The sequence below is a fragment of the Aspergillus novofumigatus genome (assembly GCF_002847465.1).
Source record: "Aspergillus novofumigatus IBT 16806 chromosome Unknown P174scaffold_9, whole genome shotgun sequence".
In the NCBI taxonomy this organism is placed as follows: domain Eukaryota; kingdom Fungi; phylum Ascomycota; class Eurotiomycetes; order Eurotiales; family Aspergillaceae; genus Aspergillus; species Aspergillus novofumigatus.
Window position 1 is genome coordinate 150,638 of NW_020194282.1, and position 19,733 is coordinate 170,370.

At 50.2% G+C, this 19,733-nt stretch overlaps 8 protein-coding genes across 8 annotated transcripts; 4 read left to right on the forward strand and 4 right to left on the reverse strand.

Annotated features, from left to right (window-relative positions):
* Positions 1-2,049: 2,049 nt before the first annotated feature.
* Positions 2,050-4,957, forward strand: P174DRAFT_378063 (FTFMHR domain-containing protein; the record flags this gene model as incomplete). The annotated part of the gene is made up of 7 exons (XM_024822796.1): positions 2,050-2,125; positions 2,183-2,237; positions 2,323-3,400; positions 3,456-3,578; positions 3,628-3,678; positions 3,738-3,862; positions 3,916-4,957. 7 exons carry the CDS (start codon positions 2,050-2,052, stop codon positions 4,955-4,957), a joined length of 2,550 nt encoding a protein of 849 aa, XP_024678146.1.
* A 456-nt stretch (positions 4,958-5,413) lies between these two features.
* Positions 5,414-6,025, reverse strand: P174DRAFT_377906 (uncharacterized protein; the record flags this gene model as incomplete). Its single annotated transcript, XM_024822787.1, has 1 exon — positions 5,414-6,025. One exon carries the CDS (start codon positions 6,023-6,025, stop codon positions 5,414-5,416), a length of 612 nt encoding a protein of 203 aa, XP_024678147.1.
* Positions 6,026-6,645: 620 nt separating this feature from the next.
* Positions 6,646-10,948, reverse strand: P174DRAFT_507251 (putative GARP complex subunit (Sac2)). The gene is made up of 8 exons (XM_024831364.1): positions 9,821-10,948; positions 9,472-9,766; positions 8,632-9,416; positions 8,543-8,578; positions 8,250-8,266; positions 7,956-8,070; positions 7,771-7,896; positions 6,646-7,709 (listed from the first exon to the last, which is right to left on the reverse strand). Exons 1-8 carry the CDS (start codon positions 10,697-10,699, stop codon positions 6,720-6,722), a joined length of 3,243 nt encoding a protein of 1,080 aa, XP_024678148.1. The 5' UTR covers positions 10,700-10,948; the 3' UTR covers positions 6,646-6,719.
* A 349-nt stretch (positions 10,949-11,297) lies between these two features.
* P174DRAFT_515632 (Eukaryotic translation initiation factor eIF-5A) lies at positions 11,298-12,216 on the forward strand (the record flags this gene model as incomplete). Its single annotated transcript, XM_024832207.1, has 4 exons — positions 11,298-11,309; positions 11,492-11,755; positions 11,820-11,952; positions 12,013-12,216. 4 exons carry the CDS (start codon positions 11,298-11,300, stop codon positions 12,075-12,077), a joined length of 474 nt encoding a protein of 157 aa, XP_024678149.1. The 3' UTR covers positions 12,078-12,216.
* Positions 12,217-12,633: 417 nt separating this feature from the next.
* On the forward strand, positions 12,634-14,707 carry P174DRAFT_463987 (TFIIB-type zinc finger domain-containing protein; the record flags this gene model as incomplete). The annotated part of the gene is made up of 9 exons (XM_024830333.1): positions 12,634-12,738; positions 12,839-12,892; positions 13,009-13,080; positions 13,150-13,397; positions 13,460-13,565; positions 13,618-13,756; positions 13,813-14,072; positions 14,093-14,198; positions 14,256-14,707. 9 exons carry the CDS (start codon positions 12,634-12,636, stop codon positions 14,705-14,707), a joined length of 1,542 nt encoding a protein of 513 aa, XP_024678150.1.
* Positions 14,708-15,382: 675 nt separating this feature from the next.
* On the forward strand, positions 15,383-16,305 carry P174DRAFT_454592 (uncharacterized protein). The gene is made up of 3 exons (XM_024829247.1): positions 15,383-15,662; positions 15,723-15,833; positions 15,926-16,305. The coding sequence occupies exons 1-3, from the start codon at positions 15,658-15,660 to the stop codon at positions 16,146-16,148; spliced, it is 339 nt and encodes a 112-aa protein (XP_024678151.1). The 5' UTR covers positions 15,383-15,657; the 3' UTR covers positions 16,149-16,305.
* On the reverse strand, positions 16,176-17,498 carry P174DRAFT_445470 (Yip1 family protein). Its single transcript, XM_024828352.1, has 4 exons — positions 17,406-17,498; positions 17,292-17,343; positions 16,515-17,220; positions 16,176-16,464 (listed from the first exon to the last, which is right to left on the reverse strand). Exons 1-4 carry the CDS (start codon positions 17,448-17,450, stop codon positions 16,389-16,391), a joined length of 879 nt encoding a protein of 292 aa, XP_024678152.1. The 5' UTR covers positions 17,451-17,498; the 3' UTR covers positions 16,176-16,388.
* Positions 17,499-17,679: 181 nt separating this feature from the next.
* Positions 17,680-19,635, reverse strand: P174DRAFT_445471 (TBC domain-containing protein). Its single transcript, XM_024828353.1, has 3 exons — positions 18,930-19,635; positions 18,749-18,880; positions 17,680-18,693 (listed from the first exon to the last, which is right to left on the reverse strand). The coding sequence occupies exons 1-3, from the start codon at positions 19,153-19,155 to the stop codon at positions 17,798-17,800; spliced, it is 1,254 nt and encodes a 417-aa protein (XP_024678153.1). The 5' UTR covers positions 19,156-19,635; the 3' UTR covers positions 17,680-17,797.
* Between the last annotated feature and the right edge of the window lie 98 nt (positions 19,636-19,733).

Genomic DNA, 19,733 nt, shown 5'->3' on the forward strand with positions numbered 1-19,733 from the left:
TGCGGGGCCACGAGCTCTTAAACTGGAGCTATGGGAGCGATTGTTTCCTCTTTAAATTTCATTGGATGCAAATGAAGCCTAAGCAGAGGTTCCTTTCAGAAAGAGAACAGTCGATTTTGTCAGTTGAAACACTGCTTTGCCTACTTTACGAAAGATGTCGGATCCGTAATGACCTTGTAATGTCTGTAAGCTCACTTCCGACTCGGGATCCGCATCGGCAGAAGACCCTGATATCTCGGCTGGGGGCTTGCCGGCCTGAGGCTCCCAGGCTGCAGTCGAACTACTGCTTTCCGTAAACAATAGAAAGGAACTCAGTACAAGGAAGATGCCAATTATCTTTAAGTCTGGAGAGAAATTCTTCTTCTTCTTGAGATAGAGAAGATGAAAATGCAATCGCTTATAAGCAGGATTCTTTCATATTGGCTGGTTGTCAAGCGTCCATCGAATCACCATGAGTATGGAGAACTCGAAATACCGCAGATGGCCAGTCTTTTAGAGACTATGAATCCCGACTTATATCAGTTTGATCAACCGACTGTCTAGATTTCCATCAATAATAGCAGCCGAGCAATCTGTATCAGATCCTCCACATATCGATCTCAGCGTGGGGCAAGCTTTAGCAACTGTGTTAATGTAGCCCCACATTCGTGTATAGTATAACTGACACATGGACATACCTCTAGTTGGTTCGGTCCTTTCCCTTCAAGAGAATTCAAAAGGACATTGTTCCCACGCAAGTAAGAGAGACAGCAGCAGGTTACTCACAAATTATCCACCAGTGCAGCTAATTTTCCACCATGGGCAGTTTCGCTCCAAGGTCATGGGCTCCCCATCACAGGTTTCTTCCTGTTCGAGAACTTGATAGTTCACATTTGACAGAATCATGTTGGGTCGCTGACGGTAGCACTTCGTCACCTTTGTCAGGCTAGATAAAGTCATATTGCTCTGCATGCAGAACGCCTTTCACGCCTGCTCTGAATTACCGGAAGCTCTGCTAAACCGACCAGCTTGATGGATTTGCGGCGAAGCTAAAATCTGATAATTCAGTCATCCAATTCAGCTACCACGAAGGCTAGATACTCGTCCTGTGCGCCAAAAGAAGGTGGCAGATAACTCGCACGGGACACTGCAAATGAGACATCCAGATAGAGCAAGCGCCCACTGACAAGGACAGTTTTACTTGCTATGACTTCGGAGATTCGAGAGTCCATATTTCCACCTTCAATCAGAATATGTGCAACTTGTCAGCAACTGGTATGGAAACGATACGATTATCGTTGGTGAAAGTCAGTCAGGGTCGATGTACGGGAACTGAAGTCTCCACGACTGCCGTTCAACAAGCGACCCCACCGTGCCTCACCACTGATTAGAATTTTCCGGAACGCCAAATCATAACGACGCATGGGAGCATAATTGTTAGGCTCCCGAAGCTATGTCAGTACTAACGAATTCGATGGTTGGTCGTCGGCATGATTGCGAGTTCTGGGTCGATCCTAAGGTACGAGGACCAAAATACCCCATGGGGCAGGAATCAGCGCCAACGAGATACCTAGTTCCTTTTCCGCATTCGGGTGTTCTCCGAGATGGAAGAAGAACAGCAACAACGCATGACATCAATCCTCAGTGTGGGAAAGAATAATATGACAGCAATTGATGAGGGTCGATCCCTTGACTGAGAGAGGAATGCACAAAAGTCAACATCAAGAATACTGCAGTTCGACCAAATTACCAGATTCAAGCACCAGCGGACGAAAAACAGCAACAGCAACTAACCGGATCGGTCATAAGGCGATCAGAACGGGACAATGCAACAAATCACAGCGCAATCCCCCTCACTGTCGGCCATTACCTAAGGATCTTAAGGCACCTGAAGGATCCTTAGGTCACGGACTGGCCAAACTTCGGAGATGTTGGTTTCACTCGGAAAGTTTCCTGCTGCCAATTCCCTGCAACTTCCCACCTTCATCAGTTTTCGATAATGTAGCATTACCTCTTAGGCCTCCAAGTCCATCCTTATTTATCCCCCTCGCGGCCCCCGCGAGAACCATCATGGTTTTGAAGAAGTGTAACATCTGTGACCGTCGCTTCAAGAAGACGGAACATTTTAAACGTCACGAACGGTCTCGTCAGTAGATCTATCAGAACTGAGGCAATCAATCGATTCTAATGGCTCTGTGTACAGACACCAAGGAGAAGCCTTACGAATGTAATGTCTGCCACAAACGATTCTCTCGAAGGTGGGTCATGCACGTGTCCGATCCAAGCCTTATATAAGGTAGTACTTGATCAAGGACATTGAAGATGCTAATACCCCCACTACAGTGATGTCTTAAGTCGCCATGCAAAAGGCCACAATACAGCGTCGTCGAGCGCGACCAACGGGGTGGTGAAGACTGACCAGCATCATACTTCGTCTACTCAAGCGTACGATCAACAGCACTCCCGTGTCAACGGCAACGGCCAATTCATACCGAGCGTCAACCCGGTAGACGCGCAGCAGGCACAGATCGTGCCGTTTATACCGCGCGAAATCTCCCTTACAACACCGGACGGGCTTCCGTCATCGTCTCTTGACTGCCTGGCGGACATATCTGCTCATCAGGCTCGGACTCAAACCCAGCTCAACCCCATGGTGATGGATCACCAGCAGGCCTATCTCGGGTGGGGCGATGTCACCGCAACCGAACCGTCCCCGTACAGAGCGCCCGTATTCGGTCCAGTGCCGAATGACATCCTTCAATTCTGGCTGGAACCCCGGGGCGACACCACCTCAAATCCTAGTCCGATAGACCTCATGCGCGACGCCAGTGTTGGTTTCGCGGATGATCAGGCACCAGCCTCGCCTAGAGCGCGGCAGAATGGTCATTCGGTTGAGAACCCAAGCATCCAATCTCCGAGCAACATTCCCAGTGAGAGATTTGCCAGAGTACAGCGGTACTGGCTCACCCCGACAGACAACACCGGACGCCTGATGAATACGTTGTGGCGGGATGTAGCCACCTGTTCACTGGACAATATCCTTGGAGTGTATTCAGGGCAATCTTTCAATAGTCCGCCTGGCCTATCAGGGGATTTGAGGTATGGGCTGGATGAGGAATGCAGGCAGAATCTTCTGGCCACCTTTGGCCAGGCTCGACGCAGCACGTCAAATGATGCTTCGAACGCTCCACGCATGTCTGAGGCGACTTTTGGCTCTCCGCAAGCCTTTCCTCCAGCTGAAATCCTGGACATGGCACTCGACTTGTACTTTCGCAATTTCCAGCCGCTAGCACCGTTCGTGCATATCCCTACATTCTCTGCAAAAAGGACTCGCTCACCCGTGCTCTATGTCATGTGTATGATTGGTATGATCATTCTGGGTACAAAAGGAACAACATCGTTTGTCTCCAAGAATTTCAACGTAAGTCCCAACTACTGATCGTCAAGTGATATTGCTGAGTTCTTGTGTTTGCTAGTTGGTCCTTGACAGAATCACCGAAGAGTTGGCCAAATGCGCAGCAGGAAGTGAGAACCCTGTCGGTACTGTGTCTACCTTTGCCGCGGCTTTTCTTTTCCTCAATTTGGCTGCAATGACCGGGGTAGAGTCTCCACCACTGAGCCGGTTGAACCGTGCTGATTTGTCCACAGGAAAAGGAGCACATTGCTAAAAGCCAAATGCTGTATATCAACCTTATGAGTGTAGGTCTAATCCTCATCTGTCTCATTATATGAAAGCGATAAATGCCAACAGCCATCAGACTGCGCAAAGACATGGGTTATTCGCTGCAACGGAAGGACAAATTCTCGACATGAGTCTCTATGAGGCAATTCCCGATGTTGATGCAAGATGGAAAGCGTGGAGTAAAGTGGAGTCTGTGAAGCGGTGCGTATCTCAACTGTGGAAAAAAGCCCGGCTCCTGCTGACTCGCTATACAGACTAATCATCGGACTTCTGCTACTCGACTCCTGGTACTCATCCTTCTTATCAACGAGCCCCATAATCGTACCAGATGCAATACAGTTTATTTTACCGTGTGACGGAACAATCTTTGACGCGAAAAATGCCATGCATTGGATGCAGCTTATTCGCATTGGCAAGCGAATTTTGATGCCGACTGTGGTTGCTCCATCAGAAAATGTCGATCTTCCAGCGCTGGATAACTCAGTCGACGGTCTGTGCATGCACGGGGTGTTGGCAATGGTTCAACTTCGGCTCTGTGAGGCTTACCACCGCCTATTATCCAACCGAGCCAACTACCCGTTCGCGCCATGCCATACCTACGCTATGGACGGCCGTGCAAGATGCCTGCCAACGCTTCAGCTGCAAATAGCTGATAAATATAGGGAGGCCCTGGAACGACTTAATCCGAATGCTGTAGTAATGTGGCACAATATGTGCATGACGCTCACTGCGGACATCCAAATATTCGAACTGGCTGCGGGTCGGTCGGGTCCTCTGCCAGCCCGGAAAGCTCTCGATGATATCGCCGTATGGTCTCAGACACCAGCCGCCCGAAGGGCGTGTCTCCACGCCGCCCAAATATACAAAGCCATGATCAACCGCAAAGCATCAGATCAGACCATGTTCCACTCGATGCTGGCACTGTTTACTGCGGCGCTTGTGCTGGGGCTGTATACGTTCATGGCTCCACGTCCGCCAGAGACCACTGCCGGATGCATTTCCGTGGAACTCCTGGACGACGTTGACTGGCAGCAAGTGGGACGAGAAGGTTTCACCAGCTTTATGGAACCTCGCGGTAACCATGCATTCACTGCTTCGGACAATGCAGCAGTCAATTTCATTCGTAGTGGCGGTACATTGTACCTTCGCGGAATCCCAGTGCAAGGAGGCTATCAATCTGCGCGGCGCATACTACTGGACTACGCAGGGCTCCTGAAGGACTCTGGGAAATGGAGCGTCCGAAAGTTCTCTCACGTCCTTCACATTATGAGCGATGTCCTCATGGATATTGAGTAAGGTCTTGTTGACTGCGCTTCAAAGGACTATCAATCGGACTCTGCGTGTCTGATCGGCGGATATCCAGTTATCGATCACTCCGGCCATGCCTGCATCTTTGATGCAAGGTGCTTACGGATTTATTCGTCAGCTTTATCTGACAATTATCCTCGGAATGACTCCACGGTTCGGGTCCGCCTCCGAACGCTGGACGACTTGCGTCGCTGCCCCTTATTCAGCAGCTTTTGTTATTGACAGCGCCTTTGTTAACTTCAAGATCTATTGAAGTCATGTGTTATGATTATGCTATGATGACCATTGAACAGCGAAGCGCTTCTTCGTGGTTAATGTTAATGACCTCTGAGATGACCTATGGGGAAGTCTTTATGAGTTTCATGATCCCAGCGATTGAAGGGCATCTGTACGTCTATATTATTTTGTTATTTACAAAGTCCTACGAGGGTGAAGACAAGACCATCACCATTGCCGAACCCGACTCCACAGCTTATCCAACTCCTCCGGTGAGGCAATGACGCTCAGTGTGCACATTTGCCCATCGCGGAGATACGAATCTCCCTTTGGATCACCGGTCAACACCACCCTCGAACACCCACAATAGGGATCTCCGAACCACAATGCCTCGCCGTCCCTGTCACTCTTCGCCTCAACGTGCGCGCCCTCCGACTGAACCGACAAGGGTTGGTTGGTCTCGGTATACTTGGAGACGCTCAGCCCGTTGCACCGCGCATCAGGCATGTGCCACACATCTTCCAGGACAAGCTTGTTCGGTCGAGGATCACGTGGTCCGCGCTGGACCTGTAGCTCGACCGTGCCGATGCCCAGGACTCGCGACCGGCCGATCTTCCCTGGTGCTCGACGGTAGGAGGCGAAGGTGGACCGGTTTTTGGCGTAGTGGCAGTTGCCGCCGACGACGATCCAGTCCCAGCAGCGATTGTACTTGTGAGGGCCGGTGTTGGCGTTGGCCTTTTGACGTAGATGGTGTGGGAGAGTAGGAGTTGAGGCTCGTGAATGTGAATGCGATTGTGTCTTGTGGACCTTGGAGTCTCGACGACCATGCGCTTCAGCCATTTCCACTTTGCTCAATGAGAGAAGAGAGTAGATTCCTCAGACAAGAGGATCAATGAAACGAAATGAATCAAGTCAGCGTTTACACCGACACTACTAAGCGATCGACAGATGTATAGATGCCTGCACAAATTTCACCTAGACGTACTGCTGCCAACATAGACAATATTAATACCCATACCCCCGTGGCAATCTCCCACCACATGGGGAATATATCTCCTTAGACCGAGCGACACGTTATCCATGATGTAACTCTTATCAATGGTGAAAGCTAATTGCACCGGATGATCGATAATCCAATTCATACGGAGGGACCCATGAATCAGCATTAAACTCAATCTTCACAGAGAGCCATTTTGTAGACCCTGGGGAATAGCTATTTCCGCCCTTGGTTTGGCCCATATCTTTGACGTCAGGAACGGGGGATGGGGATGGGACGGGAGATAAGCTTGATGTTTGTTTTGGCGAGATCTGTTTATCTGCCCATTGATGACAATTCAGAGGTAGAAATGTATTCTTCTCTTGCGACTTGCTTCCAGCAAGATGAATGAGAATGGCCTGTATTCTACATACGAGCTGCAGTATTGTATGAATCTAAATCATTTATATGTCTATTCATCATCGTGTATACAAACTAATATGTGCAACGGGTATAGTACCAATCAACGCTCCAAACACCAGTTTCGAAGGACACTCTTCACCTATAGAGAAGCCTCTCGACCATCTCCGCAATGGCAAGCGAGCTCGTTAACCCCGGACTCTCGATCCCTAGCAGATTAATGAAGCCAGGAAACCCCTCCTCCTCCTGAATGACAAAGTCCTGGAACCCCTTGCCCGTGTTGACGGCGCCGCCACGGCCCAGCTTCGGCCGGATGCCGCAGTAATCCAGACTGATGGCTTCCGGGTCAACACGCGGCAGATACGCCTTGATCTCCGGCAGAGCCTGCTGCAGCCTCGCCGGGCTGGGCTTCAGATCCGTCGGATCATCCACCCACTCGACATCTGGCCCGAAGCGGATCCGTCCCCCCAGGTCCAGCGTCAGATGCGTCCCCAGTCCTCCATGACCCGGCAGCGTAGCCGGATAAACCAGCACGGAAGTCCGGGGAGACGAAGCCGAGTACGAGAAGTACGTGCCCTTGGCGTAGAACGGGGTGCGGTGCCGCTCCGCCGGCAGAACCATGTTGTTGATCGCGCAAGCCCCGTTCCCCGCGCTGTTGATGAGCGTCTCCGCCGTGATGGACGTCTCCGCCCCGTCCGCCGACGTAGCAGTAATCCTGTACCCGGCCTGGCCGCCATCCAGCGCCTCGATCCCTGTCACGTTCGTCAGGAACGCGCAGTCCCCGCCGCGGTCCTCGAAGTCGCCTTGCAGGTATGTCATGAGCGCGTGGCTGTCGACGATCCCCGTCGTCTCGCTCTCCACGATCCCCGCTAGAGCTTGGACATCGGGTTCCCGCCGCTGGGCCTCCTCGCGGCCGACGAGCCGGGTGGGCACGCTGAGGGTCTGCGCGAGCTTGTGTGTGCCCAGCGCGGCGGCCCATTGCTCTTCGTTCTGCGCGACGATCCATTTCTTCGTGTTGCGGTGTGGAATGCCTTGCTTGGCGCAGAGATCGTACATCATGTGTTTGCCGCGGATGCAGAGTTTCGCTTTGAGGGAATCGGTTCCGTAGTATATCCCCGCGTGGATGACCTGACCATTCAGTGATCGTGTTAGTCCATATGCGTAGAAGTAACGACAAGAATCAAATCACCTCGGAATTGCGACTGCTCGTCTCGGTCCCCACTGCATCGTGCCGCTCTAAGAGAATAGTCGATGTACCCTGTCTCGAGGCCAATTGCCGCGCGATCGCAAGACCGACAACGCCAGCTCCAATCACCTTGTCATCAATGAGTATTCATTCATCAAGCGCGACGAAAGTCTTGGGAGGAGGCTTACCGCATGTGTGACGTCTGCGCTGGAGGCCCGCGTGCTTGAGAAGTTGCGCCGTGCGAGGAATGGCCTCGATACAGCGATGCAAGCGCGGGTAGCCATCGCTGTGGCTGTAGTGAAACTGTGCTCGAGTCTCAGGGTATGTGCAAAGTAAAATTTCTGGCTTTCACAAAATTGAGAGGTAAATCATGGCTGGGACGCAATAACCGAAGAGAATCGGGACGAGGCCGATGGCCGATAAGGCCGCGATAAGACTGTAATACCCGAATCGTTCTCCCCGCGGCCTCGTGGAGTACTTACAGGCTTTGAGATACACTCTACAATGATCACTCATTAGTTACGCTCTATGGTATTGGTTAACAAGCATTCCTACCATCAATGCCGGTAGTTGCAGGTCAACGGGATCTTATTGAAACCTTCATGTACAAATATGCCATTTTACTATGAAGATATCGTACAACCCACTCTATATAATCATGTGCAATGCACGCTCAACACAAGCTGTAGCCTCGTTTTCCAACGTTCTTGAGCATCTCATCCAGGTGCTATAAGAGTCAGCCATGTCCAAATTCATAACTGCAACGCTTGCATACCTGTTTCTGTTCTGTTGCTAATTTGCCATGGGTATCCTGTACTCATGTCAGAGATCAAACACATCTCGGGGGTTAATGATCCAGCTTACACTGATGATGGTCAAAATCAAAGAATAGTTATTAAACAAAAATTTCTCCCTTCTCTTTGCGTCACCGCCGCTGCGACTAAGTTTGGTCAACAGGCCGTCGAATTCGGCAGTCAATCGCTTCAAACTGTTCGCAACAGGTTCGTCATCCCCAGCATCGCTGCTCAGCACTAATATTCCGTGCAGCAGTTGACCAAACCGCTGTGTGAGAAAGTGGGGAGCCGAAGATTGGGTCAAGTCGCCGCCTCCAGCTAATGACAAGGCAGAAACAGCACTCCGACCGGTGTTCGACGCCACTCGCTTCAAAGACTCCCGGTGAAGGTCCATAATAACTTGGAACCGGGGCCAAAGCTGCATGTTGGTTCCGTTGATGTAGGAATCGGCAACAGGCACTTTGCGACGTTGCAGTTCGAATGCCGCTTGCTGGTTCAGTCGCACACAGATCAACACCCCCAATGAGTCTGTCGAGTTCTCGGTCAATTGTTTTGTAAGACCCTGCCCCAGTGCGAAAACAGGTTCGAATATCTCAACGGCCTTCCGAGAAATCTGGTGAAAGGACAAAGTGGAAAACATCTCCGTCATAAAAGAATATTCAGCCGATATATTGTCCACCAGAGCCAGGTTGAAGTTTCTGAAAGGAACTTCAATTCCATGGAACGCATTATCCTCTTCGGCGAGATATGCAGACAGGGCCATGTGGTTACTAGTACGAAGTATGTCAATACGTCTCCCCAGCGAAAATGGGTCATGCGCAGCGGACCCAGAGCGACCTGAGGAGATGATATGCCCTATGGAATATAAGTCTTGACTGCAGAGAAGAGCAACTGGACAAACATGACGAACCTGTCTTCGGCGCGGAAGGATCTCCCCCCAGTATATCGTTCCTATCACTCGGATAGACTTTGATCTTTTCAAGAGCTTGCAGATAGCGAGTGAAATGGGAGAGATAGTACCAGCGCATAGTGTTAATGTATGCCTGCGTAATCTCTCCCGTAAGCTGAGGGTGAGCTCGGGAAATATAACTGTACAGGTCCTTAAACTTGACCAAGCGTTGCTGCTGGATAATTTGAGCATTGATGTTCGGAGAACGCAATGCTCTGATCTGGGATACTAGGTAGTCCCGAATCCTTTCCACTGCCTGTCACTCTCGTCAGCATGGACTCGAGGTTTGGATCCATGGAAAGATACTGACTTTGTTCTTGATATCATTCAGAAGCGGTCGCACATCTTCAATTGCTTTTGTGCTACTGCTACCAGAAACCTTGGCTTCTATACTCGTCATGCGTGCTTCGATCTCATTCAGAGCTTTGACCCAGTTCTCGTCAATGGGTCCTTCGGCAATCAATCGAACAGCTCTCGGCGAGATACTGATTTCCTCAACCGCGGGTCCGAGAAGTTGCTCTACTTTGCGCCGGTTCTCCAGCATCGCGTTCAACTGTACAGACCGAGTCTGGAGAGTCTCTATCTCAGCCGAAACAGCACCAAGTTCACTTTGGAAGTCGCTCAGATACATCTCAACCGATTTTGAGACATCATCACAACTTGTGATGGCAGCATGTAATTCCTGGTACTTATCTCTTTCCTTCTCGAATTGCTGGAGCGTCTGTGCACTGACATCGGTAGAGGTAGCTCTCCGTGGCTCGCCTACTTGAGATACGAACTCCTCAAGGCTAAGATCTCCGAAGTCTATCGACTCGACCAAGTGCAACGGCTTTGCTTCAGGGGTTGACGTCTTCAGAGACTCATTTGTCTCTACGTCACCCTTCTGCTTTCCAATAATGTCCTTCAGCACCTCGAGCGGATCAGCTACGTCAGAAGGACGGGACCTTGCGGCGCCTTGTTTGAGAACCGAGCCATTGACTCCGCGTGCGGTTGCCGGCAGAGAGGTGGTCGAGTCACTTGGTGTCAGCAGAACGGATAACGAGGAGCCTTGCCGGTTCTGACTCGGACGGTTGTTCAGTGGAGCAGGCGACAGGAGGGAGGAAGATCGTCGGGGAGCAGGTGAATTGCTGCGACTATCGAAAGGGACACCGGAGGGGGTGGAGTGGCCTGATATGCGATCAAGCCACATCTTGGAAAGCAGGCACGGAAGAGCGTGCGGATATTGAGAAGATCACAGCCCTCATTGAAGTCAAGCGAAGGTTGTCTGCGGAGTTTATAGATCTATGCCTGGCAAGCTCTCCGCACTGGAGGCATGCAATGCAATTGATTCCTGATATTTTCAGCGACTCAGTCAATCCAGAGATGACAGCTTATAGACATAGAGGCATATCTCAACCGTCTCTCCAAGATTAGAGGACAGACATGCGGAACATACTACACCGTCTGTTATCAGGCTTCCCTATAACCAGCTGTCTATGGGCAGGTCGAGATGCTACAGTTGGGGCCAGAGACCACCAGTGCAGCATGTCCGAGGCTAAACCGCTTTAGGGACTAGCGACCCAAGAAACCCCCGCCACAACAAAAACTACCATTTTTTGCGCAGGCGATTTGTCGATTTCTTTTCGCCCGTTCCTCCACCGTCTCCTCTAAACCCTCTCGAAGAAACTTTTTCCTCTTCCCTTTCTTCTCTCCTATCCCCCTCTACCTTAAAAGAAAAACAAATCAGGTTTCGTCCTGTTCTACTCTCATTAATCCTCCATTCTCATTCACCCTTATACACATTCACCATGGCTGACGAGGTATGACTTAGTCTTGATTCACTGTGTACTTGCTGCGTTTCTACTCTCAGGCTGCCCCGCATCCATGCACATGTCCCCTCTTCTGCTCCATACCTCAACCATCGAGCGACCAAGCAACGACTGTTTTCAACTGCCATCTTATCCAAACTGGACACTATCAACTGACATTTATTTCTTTTCAGCATGAGACCTTCGAGTCCGCCGACGCTGGTGCGTCCGCGACCTACCCCATGCAGTGCTCCGCTCTGAGAAAGAACGGTCACGTTGTCATCAAGGGTCGTCCCTGCAAGATCGTTGATATGTCTACCTCCAAGACTGGCAAGCACGGTCACGCCAAGGTTCACATCGTCGCTCTCGATATCTTCACCGGCAAGAAGCTGGAAGATCTCTCTCCCTCCACCCACAACATGGACGTTCCCAACGTCACCCGTCGTGAATACCAGCTCGTAAGTTGACCTGCCAAAGCCAAGTCAATTTCACCTCCAGGTGACTTACTGATATGCTTTGCAGCTTGATGTCACTGATGACGGTTTCCTCTCCCTCATGGACGAGAACGGTAACACCAAGGACGACGTCAAGGTCCCCGAGGGTGAGATTGGTGATAAGATCCATAAGATGTTCAACGACGAGGGCAAGGACTGCAGTAAGTGCCCAGCATTGCGCCTTGAGTCTTGAATTGTTGTACTAACACGGAATACCCTAGACGTCACCATCCTCACTGCCATGGGCGAGCAGGCCTGCATGGATGTCAAGGAGGCTCCCAAATAAATGATCCCGACACTTATGGACCTCTTCTTGCTCCGTCGGCCATTGTGTCTCCAAGGGTCTCCTGTTTCTATGTGTATGTCCTTTAGCTTATGGATGATGCGACGTTTTGGGCGATTTATGGCATGTCTGTTGCTTGACTTATGTCCGCCAATATAGCCTTGGATGTACGCTGCACCAGCGAAAGGAATTGCTTAAAGTTGACAGCATCACGTGCCCTCTGCCAGGAAGCGGTCCTATTCTTACGATAGTTTGACGATCAAAAAATTTACAAGCCTAATTAGGACAACCATTGTCATACGCGTAGCTCTGTAATTTTTCCTTTGCGAATTTCCAGCTATTGTCCTTTGTTTGAGCTGTAGTGCGAGCATTCTTGATCAGAAAATTGCTCATAACTCTAGGTTGTCAAATTAAATTGTTCTGACCAGTTGACCAAGATATGAGGTATCAAAAATTCTTTTCTGGTATAAGCACCTATGGACCGAACCACACCCTGATCATTTCTCCCTCTACTCTTCCACCCCATCAGACCATTCAAGAATGAACACAGCCGCCCAGGATGGAGTATACCACCCGAGGGGTTTGTGGGCAGGACGGGTGCCGTGAGACTCGATATTATCTAGACAACGGTCTCTGGTTTTGCAGGCGGGGTCATCAGCAGGAGGTACGGCCAAATCAGCCCAACCCCCGCCTTCTCCAACGCATCACGCGGAAGCTTTCTAAGTTCTGATGGTTAAATTTTTCTGCAGGGTTTACAAGTGGAGGAAGATCCCGACGATTTCGGCACGCAGGGAAAGACTAGTCGTGTAAAGAAGGCTGTAGCTGAAAAGGGCCATAAGAGTGAGCACCCAATAACCATGTCCGAGAAGATTGTACATTTGCTAAGGACGTGATAGCGTATCGTGGTCGGCAGGCATACACTCTTTTTTTGCAGATTTATCAATTGATTCTGTGGAAACAATGTCACGCCTTGGTCCAAGGACGAGGCTTTCCAGCGCAGCTTGAGGTAAGTGGAAGTACCTATGCTTCACCCAGCCATCATTCCCGATTGCAGTGTCTGACTGTTGAGATCCAGGTTGTGGTCCGAGATCTTTGGGCCCTTCGTTTGGAAAGCCTGTCGGAGCGGCTGAACGACCCTGCTGAAGATGATAGAGAACCTGAACTCTTCAGTTCACAGCCTGCCGCGACGCTTGATGAGCCCGAGGGAGCATTCAAGCTCGGTGGGAGAGGGGCTCAATGGCCCAGACTGATCGACACAATCGGGCTGTGTTATTTGGGCTGCCTGCTCATGAGGCTTCCAGTCACTATTGGAGAATTTCATCGGTAAATCTTCTTTACAGTTCATAAGAACGAGAATGAACATCTGACTTTGAGACTCTTTCCAGGATGCTCATGCGAGAAGATATTCCTTTCATCAGGGTCCTCAGATTAATCCCACGGGAGATGAGGGATAAATTACCCCAGGAGTACATCGCTCTCTTGGAGACTACTGTAAGGCTCTACCTCCATGATGCCGACTGTGTCAGTACTGACCCTCGGATAGAGATTGATAAAGGCTGAGCATCTTCACAAAGCGACCCTGGAGCTATCGCTCTTGTATAACAATAAGTTTGGTGTTCAATTCCCGTCCTTGAACACACCGGCCGTGTTATATCGCTATATCAAACGTCTCGCGCTCCCAGGTAGGACTGTTCATGCTTGATATTTCTCGGTTCGCAGTCTTCTAACCTTCATGCAGTCGAGGTATATCCCGCTGTTAAAAGGCTACAAAGCCTCGTAGGCTTCACATTTGAGTTTCCAACGACCGTCCCCGGTAGAAGTCGGCCACTTCACCTGCCTGAAGTGCAGCTTATTACGCTTATTGTCATTATTACTAAATTGTTCTTTCCATTTGACGACATCAAGAGGTATCCCGTATCTTCACGGGAACCCAGCGCACAGGTGCTTGACTGGGAGCTTTGGGGACAAGTTCAAAGACACTTCGACAGCCGAGAAACGGTTGGGGCAGGATCGGAAAGGGGAATGAGATACTCGTCACTGAGAAAGACGTCTTCAACATGGCTCCGGCCCAATTGGATGAATACATGGACTGGTACGAGACCAGTTGGCTGGATCACAGCAGAGGTAAAGTGGCCATGCAACTCCGTCCTACGAGGTATGATGAACGCTAATCCCCCGAAGTGTTGAACCCGTTAGCAGAGTTCTTCCCGATTGGTCCGACGGCCTCGGAAGGCCAGACTGTTAGCGACTCCACAGAAGAAGATGATGATGCTATGCATGCAATGCTGCAGACAGTTACGAGCCAACTGAAACCAAGAAAAACTATTTCTGATCCTAAGGCCGATGTGGCTCGCCCGGGTTCATTGTATCCGCGTTACCGGACCGAGTCCGAACTGCCAGAGATGGCAAGGTTCTTTTACGAAACTGCTGCTAAAGTAGCAGGTGTCTCTTTGTCCACACTCGTTAGAGCTGTATCGCAGACTGAGACCAAAATCTCTCGATGGTTGGACGATAAGAGGAGGATTGAGCACCATGGAGATCCTACGGAAATGGACGTGACTGATGAAGCGGGCACTGAAGATATGGAAGCCATGGAGGATGAGGATATGTCTGGTTTGAGTGATGAGTCCTGACTGGAGATATGCTAGATTAGCAATTCCTAGCCAAGTATTAAAGTCATATTGTGCCTCAGGCTCTTAACGGGAAAAGGGAGTGTTTTTCCAAGGAAGAACGTCAGTGAGTCGAACTACGACAAATTCCAGTCAGACTAAAATTCGATGAGCATCCAGCAACGTAGACAGGCTCTAGGTATGTAGTTAGACGTTTGATGTATGGAAATGCGGAGATAACCCGAAACAGGAAAGTGGCACCTGCCGACCAGCGGCAACTAAAAGTGATGACGAAAATAGTCATTAGGGCTTAGGGTATCACGGCGTCGGTCCACCCAGGCTAAGCGAGAAATCCTCAAATTGACATTGCCTCCTACGAACGAGTATACAGCGATCGTCAGCCAGCAACAACGAAAAATCGCAACCAGTACGTACAGCATCATGCTCTCCTACGCTATATATTTGATCTATGGATTACGAGCTAACATACCCTTTTTTTCTGCGATTTTACAGTGCAGATGTAGGTCTTCCTGAGCCTTCCCGACCAACCCAGTGCCCATTTACCCAACCTCATCCCATCCGTCGACACGAGCTATGCGGGGCATCCGGAAAAGCCATGACTGACAAGTTTCGATCAATAGTTTCGTCAAGACCCTGACGGGTAAGACCATTACCCTCGACGTCGAGTCGAGCGACACCATCGACAACGTCAAGGCCAAGATCCAGGACAAGGAGGGTATCCCCCTGACCAGCAGCGCCTGATCTTCGCCGGTAAGCAGCTCGAGGATGGCCGCACCCTGAGCGACTACAACATCCAGAAGGTACGCGAATTCTCTATCGGACGACGTTTGGGTTTCGTTTCATTATGCGCATGGGGTACTGTTGGATGACGGGGGTTGTTCGCTGGATTGCTGGACTTGGTTTCCGGATCCTCCGGCAGGAACCGTCTGCGCTGGAAGAAGCATGGGATTGTTATGGGGTTTATATGGTTATTGGGAAGGATATTTTGGGCTGACTGGATGCTTTTTCACACATTTAGGAGTCCACTCTCCACCTGGTCCTCCGTCTGCGTGGTGGTATCATTGAGCCCTCTCTCAAGGCTCTCGCTTCCAAGTACAACTGCGAGAAGTCCATCTGCCGCAAGTGCTACGTACGTCTTTGTCCCGATCGCTCGACCCAACATCTGAACCCGCTACTTGGGATGCTCGCCTTGAAGTCCTTGCTAACTTGATCCCTGGATAGGCCCGTCTTCCTCCCCGTGCCACCAACTGCCGTAAGAAGAAGTGCGGTCACACCAACCAGCTGCGCCCCAAGAAGAAGCTCAAGTAAACGATTTCTATCTTGTTACGGTTTTTCCGCGTTGCTGGGGAAAAGAGATGCTCGGAGCTATGACGTGGTTGCTGCATGGGAGGTTTTGAAAGGCGTTGGAATGATGAAACATTATAGCCGAAGTCACATATTTTAGTTGACCCCTCTCGAAAGAAGTTGCGCAATCGAACATCTGTAAAATTCAATTCTGCTCTCTTGAACCTATGCCGCGGGAAATACGAGTACAGATTTGCGTTCAAAAAGAAACCATGCAGAGATATATGAGGCTGAGGTACAGAAAACACCGGGTGAATGACGTTGTGCTGCCTGAGCCAACATCGTGCCTCAAAAGACACCGGGTAAACATTGTAAATCGAACAAATCCGGCCCTTTTGTATCAGAACATCCGTGGCTTGTCATCGTGGTCGTCATCATCGTGGTCCTTGTTCTTCTTGGAAACGGGGCTTGCATGCCTGCACCTCGTTAGTAAAATGATCAGTTGATCCCAAACAACCCGACTTACGCAAAGAACAAGATCTTGATAGCAATTGCGAAACCCGCATGGAGAACAATGACCAAGATCAAGAGGATCTTGCTCGTCTTCGCATCCGTAGCGCTCAGAACAGGGTACAAGTTCCTCAGCAGGAAGAAGACCGTCCAGCCGAAGCCAACACCCACAAGCGCCCAGTTGAGCGCAGTGAGAGGGCTCCAGCTCACCAGCGCAACAGCAATCCAAACCAGATTGGAATAGCCGTACAGTGCCCAGCATTCGATCAAGTCCGCGGTGGAGCTGCCGAACCAGCGCAACGCCCCCCACAGAGCGATGGGGATGACGCCCGTGTACCCGTAAACTAACCCCGCAGCACCCGAGAGAAGTGTGAAATCGTACTCGAAATGCTTGTCGTTATTGTTTGAGAGCCATTGCGAGATCGTCCCGGTCAGGAAGAGGATGACGACTACTGTTGTTGCGATCCAGAACGGCCCGTACAGGTCCGCGTTACCTTCCAGGACATCGAGGAAGTTGGTGCGTGGGTACAGCGCCGACACGCATCGCCGGAGCACTTCGTTTGTATCGACGTCGAAGAACTGCGAGTAGTAGTGGATGGACCACCAGGCGTGTTTGGAGGGTGTGCCGCCGGGGGATCTGTCGCGGCCGCGGGATGTGCCTGCGCCGAGGAAAGGAGCGGAGTCTTGCTGGACTTTTGCGTTTCGAGGGTCGTTTTCAAAGTCTGTTAATTGAGAATATAACCATCAGTGCTTGAAAGGTGGGAAAGTAGAGTTGCTTGGGAATTCGCCTTACTGGATGGGTGGAATTCGAGGTCTTCCTGGAGGTCGGTATGACCGAGGTCGCCCTAGAGCAACATTAGACCAAGTGTTCGCTAAGATATGAGCATTGAAATCAATTTTTTTTTACCTCAGCATCAACATCTACAACCACATCATAGCCCCGGTTTGCCATATCGGCTTCTTGTTTTTATATTGAGCTCTGGTTGATCACGGAGGGAGAGGTGCAGGAAATTAGAGTACACATCAGCTGTCAGGGCGTTGTTGATAAAGCCACACACCAGCCACTAGCTACTGTGGAGACACCTACGTATGCGAGTTTGCTACGAAGTGCAACCCCAACACTATTCATCCTAGTCTTGGATGTGGAACAGTAGAAATGGCCCTTGACAAATTGATTTTCAGCCAGATTATTTTGATTAATGGTACTGTTGTACATAGTCGCACATTCTTCATGGTATTGACGCTCTTCATGTCTCCTCACATCTACTGTATCTCGTCGGCGCCATAGTAAAAGCGCAGTCACATCGAAATCATAGGAAGCCACTTGCGAAAAGCCGTTTTCAATCCAGCGAAATACGACCACAAGGGCGTATCGAACCCTTTCTTTCGGATCCAGATAGACATGGCTCCAATGAAGATGGCGACTGCCACCGACCCGACCGTCCTCCTGTGATGCCACAAGAAGGTGATGGCCTTTTCTCTTAGTTCCTCGTTATGCAGTTGTCGTATTTGTTTCTCGAGGAGCCGTACTGCTTCGTCTCTGGTTTGCTTATTGAATGGATCCCGCGAAGATTTGAGCACACTGTGCTGAGAGATCCTCTTCCAAGCCCCGAAAGGCAAAGACTCAGGTGGGTAATCATTGAACAGTTGCATAGCGCTCGATATGAGGCTATCCAGATCTAGAGGCTGTGGTAATTTTGAAAGAGTAAAGTGCAACATCTCAGGTTCGTCTGCAGGAATCTCCAGCAGCTCCTTCTTGCGTGAGAGTATGATCGCTGCGAAGAGGTAGATAGACACGACAGGCTCCGTAGCCAAGAGGAAGTCAAACAGCCGTGCAATGTCGCTGTACTCCTGGATATCATGGGCATACAATGTGAGTGTTGCTGCAAGGGCAAAGAATGGTTTTATGCCTCCGAGGTGCTCCCGCAAGGCCGGATCAGCTTTCTCGATAATCGCGGGAATAAGCTGCAAATGCTTCAGCGCAGGGGTGAGAGACGGCAGCATATAGTCCCTAATTCGGAACAGGGAGATATTGGTCACAGCTGGGGCTGCCCCCTTTTCACCAAGTACCAGAAGTAGTACTTGAACGATATCATGGTACCCCTGGAAGTAACAAAGCATCGGGTATTTCCGAAGTACTCCCCTTATGAGAATTGATAATTCGTCCTTCTTCATCAACAGTTCATCCTCAGCGCCTATAGATATGTTCAGCCAATGATAGCGAGAATTTGCAGGTCCTGAGAGCTGTACATTGAGGATAGTACACAAATGACCGATTTACGTCCAGTTGAACTTGGTCTTCATCTCCATGCGAAGGCAGGTCTTCCCAAGCTGCGAAATCCGAGCCTTGTACATCTCTGTCGCTTCGAAGAAAAATGGGCCCTAGTTTGATGTTACCAAGATATTTTCTATCCGTTCATTAGGAACTTACAGGCTAATCGCCTGAGGTCATCGCTCAAGAGACCGCCCTCAGAGGTCGCATACGAGACGAGAGCATCTAAATCACGTAAGTCGCATGCTTTTCGGATCGCTTCCTCTTTCTTGGGCCGAGCGATATCCTCATTGTCTGAATCCAACAAATTTCCTGGAGGATCGTTTCTAGGTACGTCTTGTTTTTCGTCCAGGGTCTCTGGCTGCGTAGTGGAATAGTCATCCATTTTGGCAAATGGACGGATGAAAGCTCGCTCCTCAACAAGAGGCACAAAATCTCATCTCTTAACAGATTGAGATAGGGTTGTGGCATCAAATGCCTGGCAAGATAAGAAGTGCACTGCTTGCGTTGTGTCCTGTCTGCAGGGTTAAGACAGGCTGGGCATTACGCAATGAAGATGAGCCTCCTGAATTGGAAACGAAACATTGCCATAAGCGAGGATATTTACTTTGGTAATGCCTGATCAACACCAAATTTCCGTCTATAAGATGACGAACAGCACCCAGCGCTCATCCAAAGGCAGTAATCAACGTAGGAGCTGAGTTTCTAAAGCTGATGCGCAAAGCCAGAAATGGGAAACGTGCCGGCCTCAGGCCGCCATCATCGATCGGATGTCCCGTGATTTGGTTGAACCATCCACCGCCCAAAGAAGGAAAGGGGACAGTTACATACTGCTAGGGGTTTGACGAGTGTAGAATCATCATTCTCCTATTAGATCTCCCATCTAAGGAGATATCGGCATTGGTTTCGGTCTATGCTATCACGAGTTGCACTGTGGCTTAGCTGTGGAAGGAGCAGAAACGC

Bases quoted from the DNA above. Each gene is read 5' to 3' on its own strand.
- P174DRAFT_507251 (XM_024831364.1), bottom strand. From the start codon at position 10,699: ATGTGGCTTGATCGCATATCAGGCCACTCCACCCCCTCCGGTGTCCCT. The intron at 7,897-7,955 runs GTAAGCCTCCTC...ATTGATGACAAG, and splicing joins GCGCAGACGTCACACATGCG to GTGATTGGAGCTGGCGTTGT. The intron at 7,710-7,770 runs GTGATTTGATTC...CTGAATGGTCAG, and splicing joins CGAGCAGTCGCAATTCCGAG to GTCATCCACGCGGGGATATA.
- P174DRAFT_454592 (XM_024829247.1), top strand. The intron at 15,834-15,925 runs GTACGTCTTTGT...ATCCCTGGATAG, and splicing joins CCATCTGCCGCAAGTGCTAC to GCCCGTCTTCCTCCCCGTGC.
- P174DRAFT_445470 (XM_024828352.1), bottom strand. From the start codon at position 17,450: ATGGCAAACCGGGGCTATGATGTGGTTGTAGATGTTGATGCTGAG. The intron at 17,344-17,405 runs GTAAAAAAAAAT...ATGTTGCTCTAG, and splicing joins TTGTAGATGTTGATGCTGAG to GGCGACCTCGGTCATACCGA. The intron at 17,221-17,291 runs GTAAGGCGAATT...CTCAATTAACAG, and splicing joins CCTCGAATTCCACCCATCCA to ACTTTGAAAACGACCCTCGA.
- P174DRAFT_445471 (XM_024828353.1), bottom strand. From the start codon at position 19,155: ATGGATGACTATTCCACTACGCAGCCAGAGACCCTGGACGAAAAACAA. The intron at 18,881-18,929 runs GTAAGTTCCTAA...ACATCAAACTAG, and splicing joins TGACCTCAGGCGATTAGCCT to GGCCCATTTTTCTTCGAAGC. The intron at 18,694-18,748 runs GTACAGCTCTCA...ACATATCTATAG, and splicing joins ATTTGTGTACTATCCTCAAT to GCGCTGAGGATGAACTGTTG.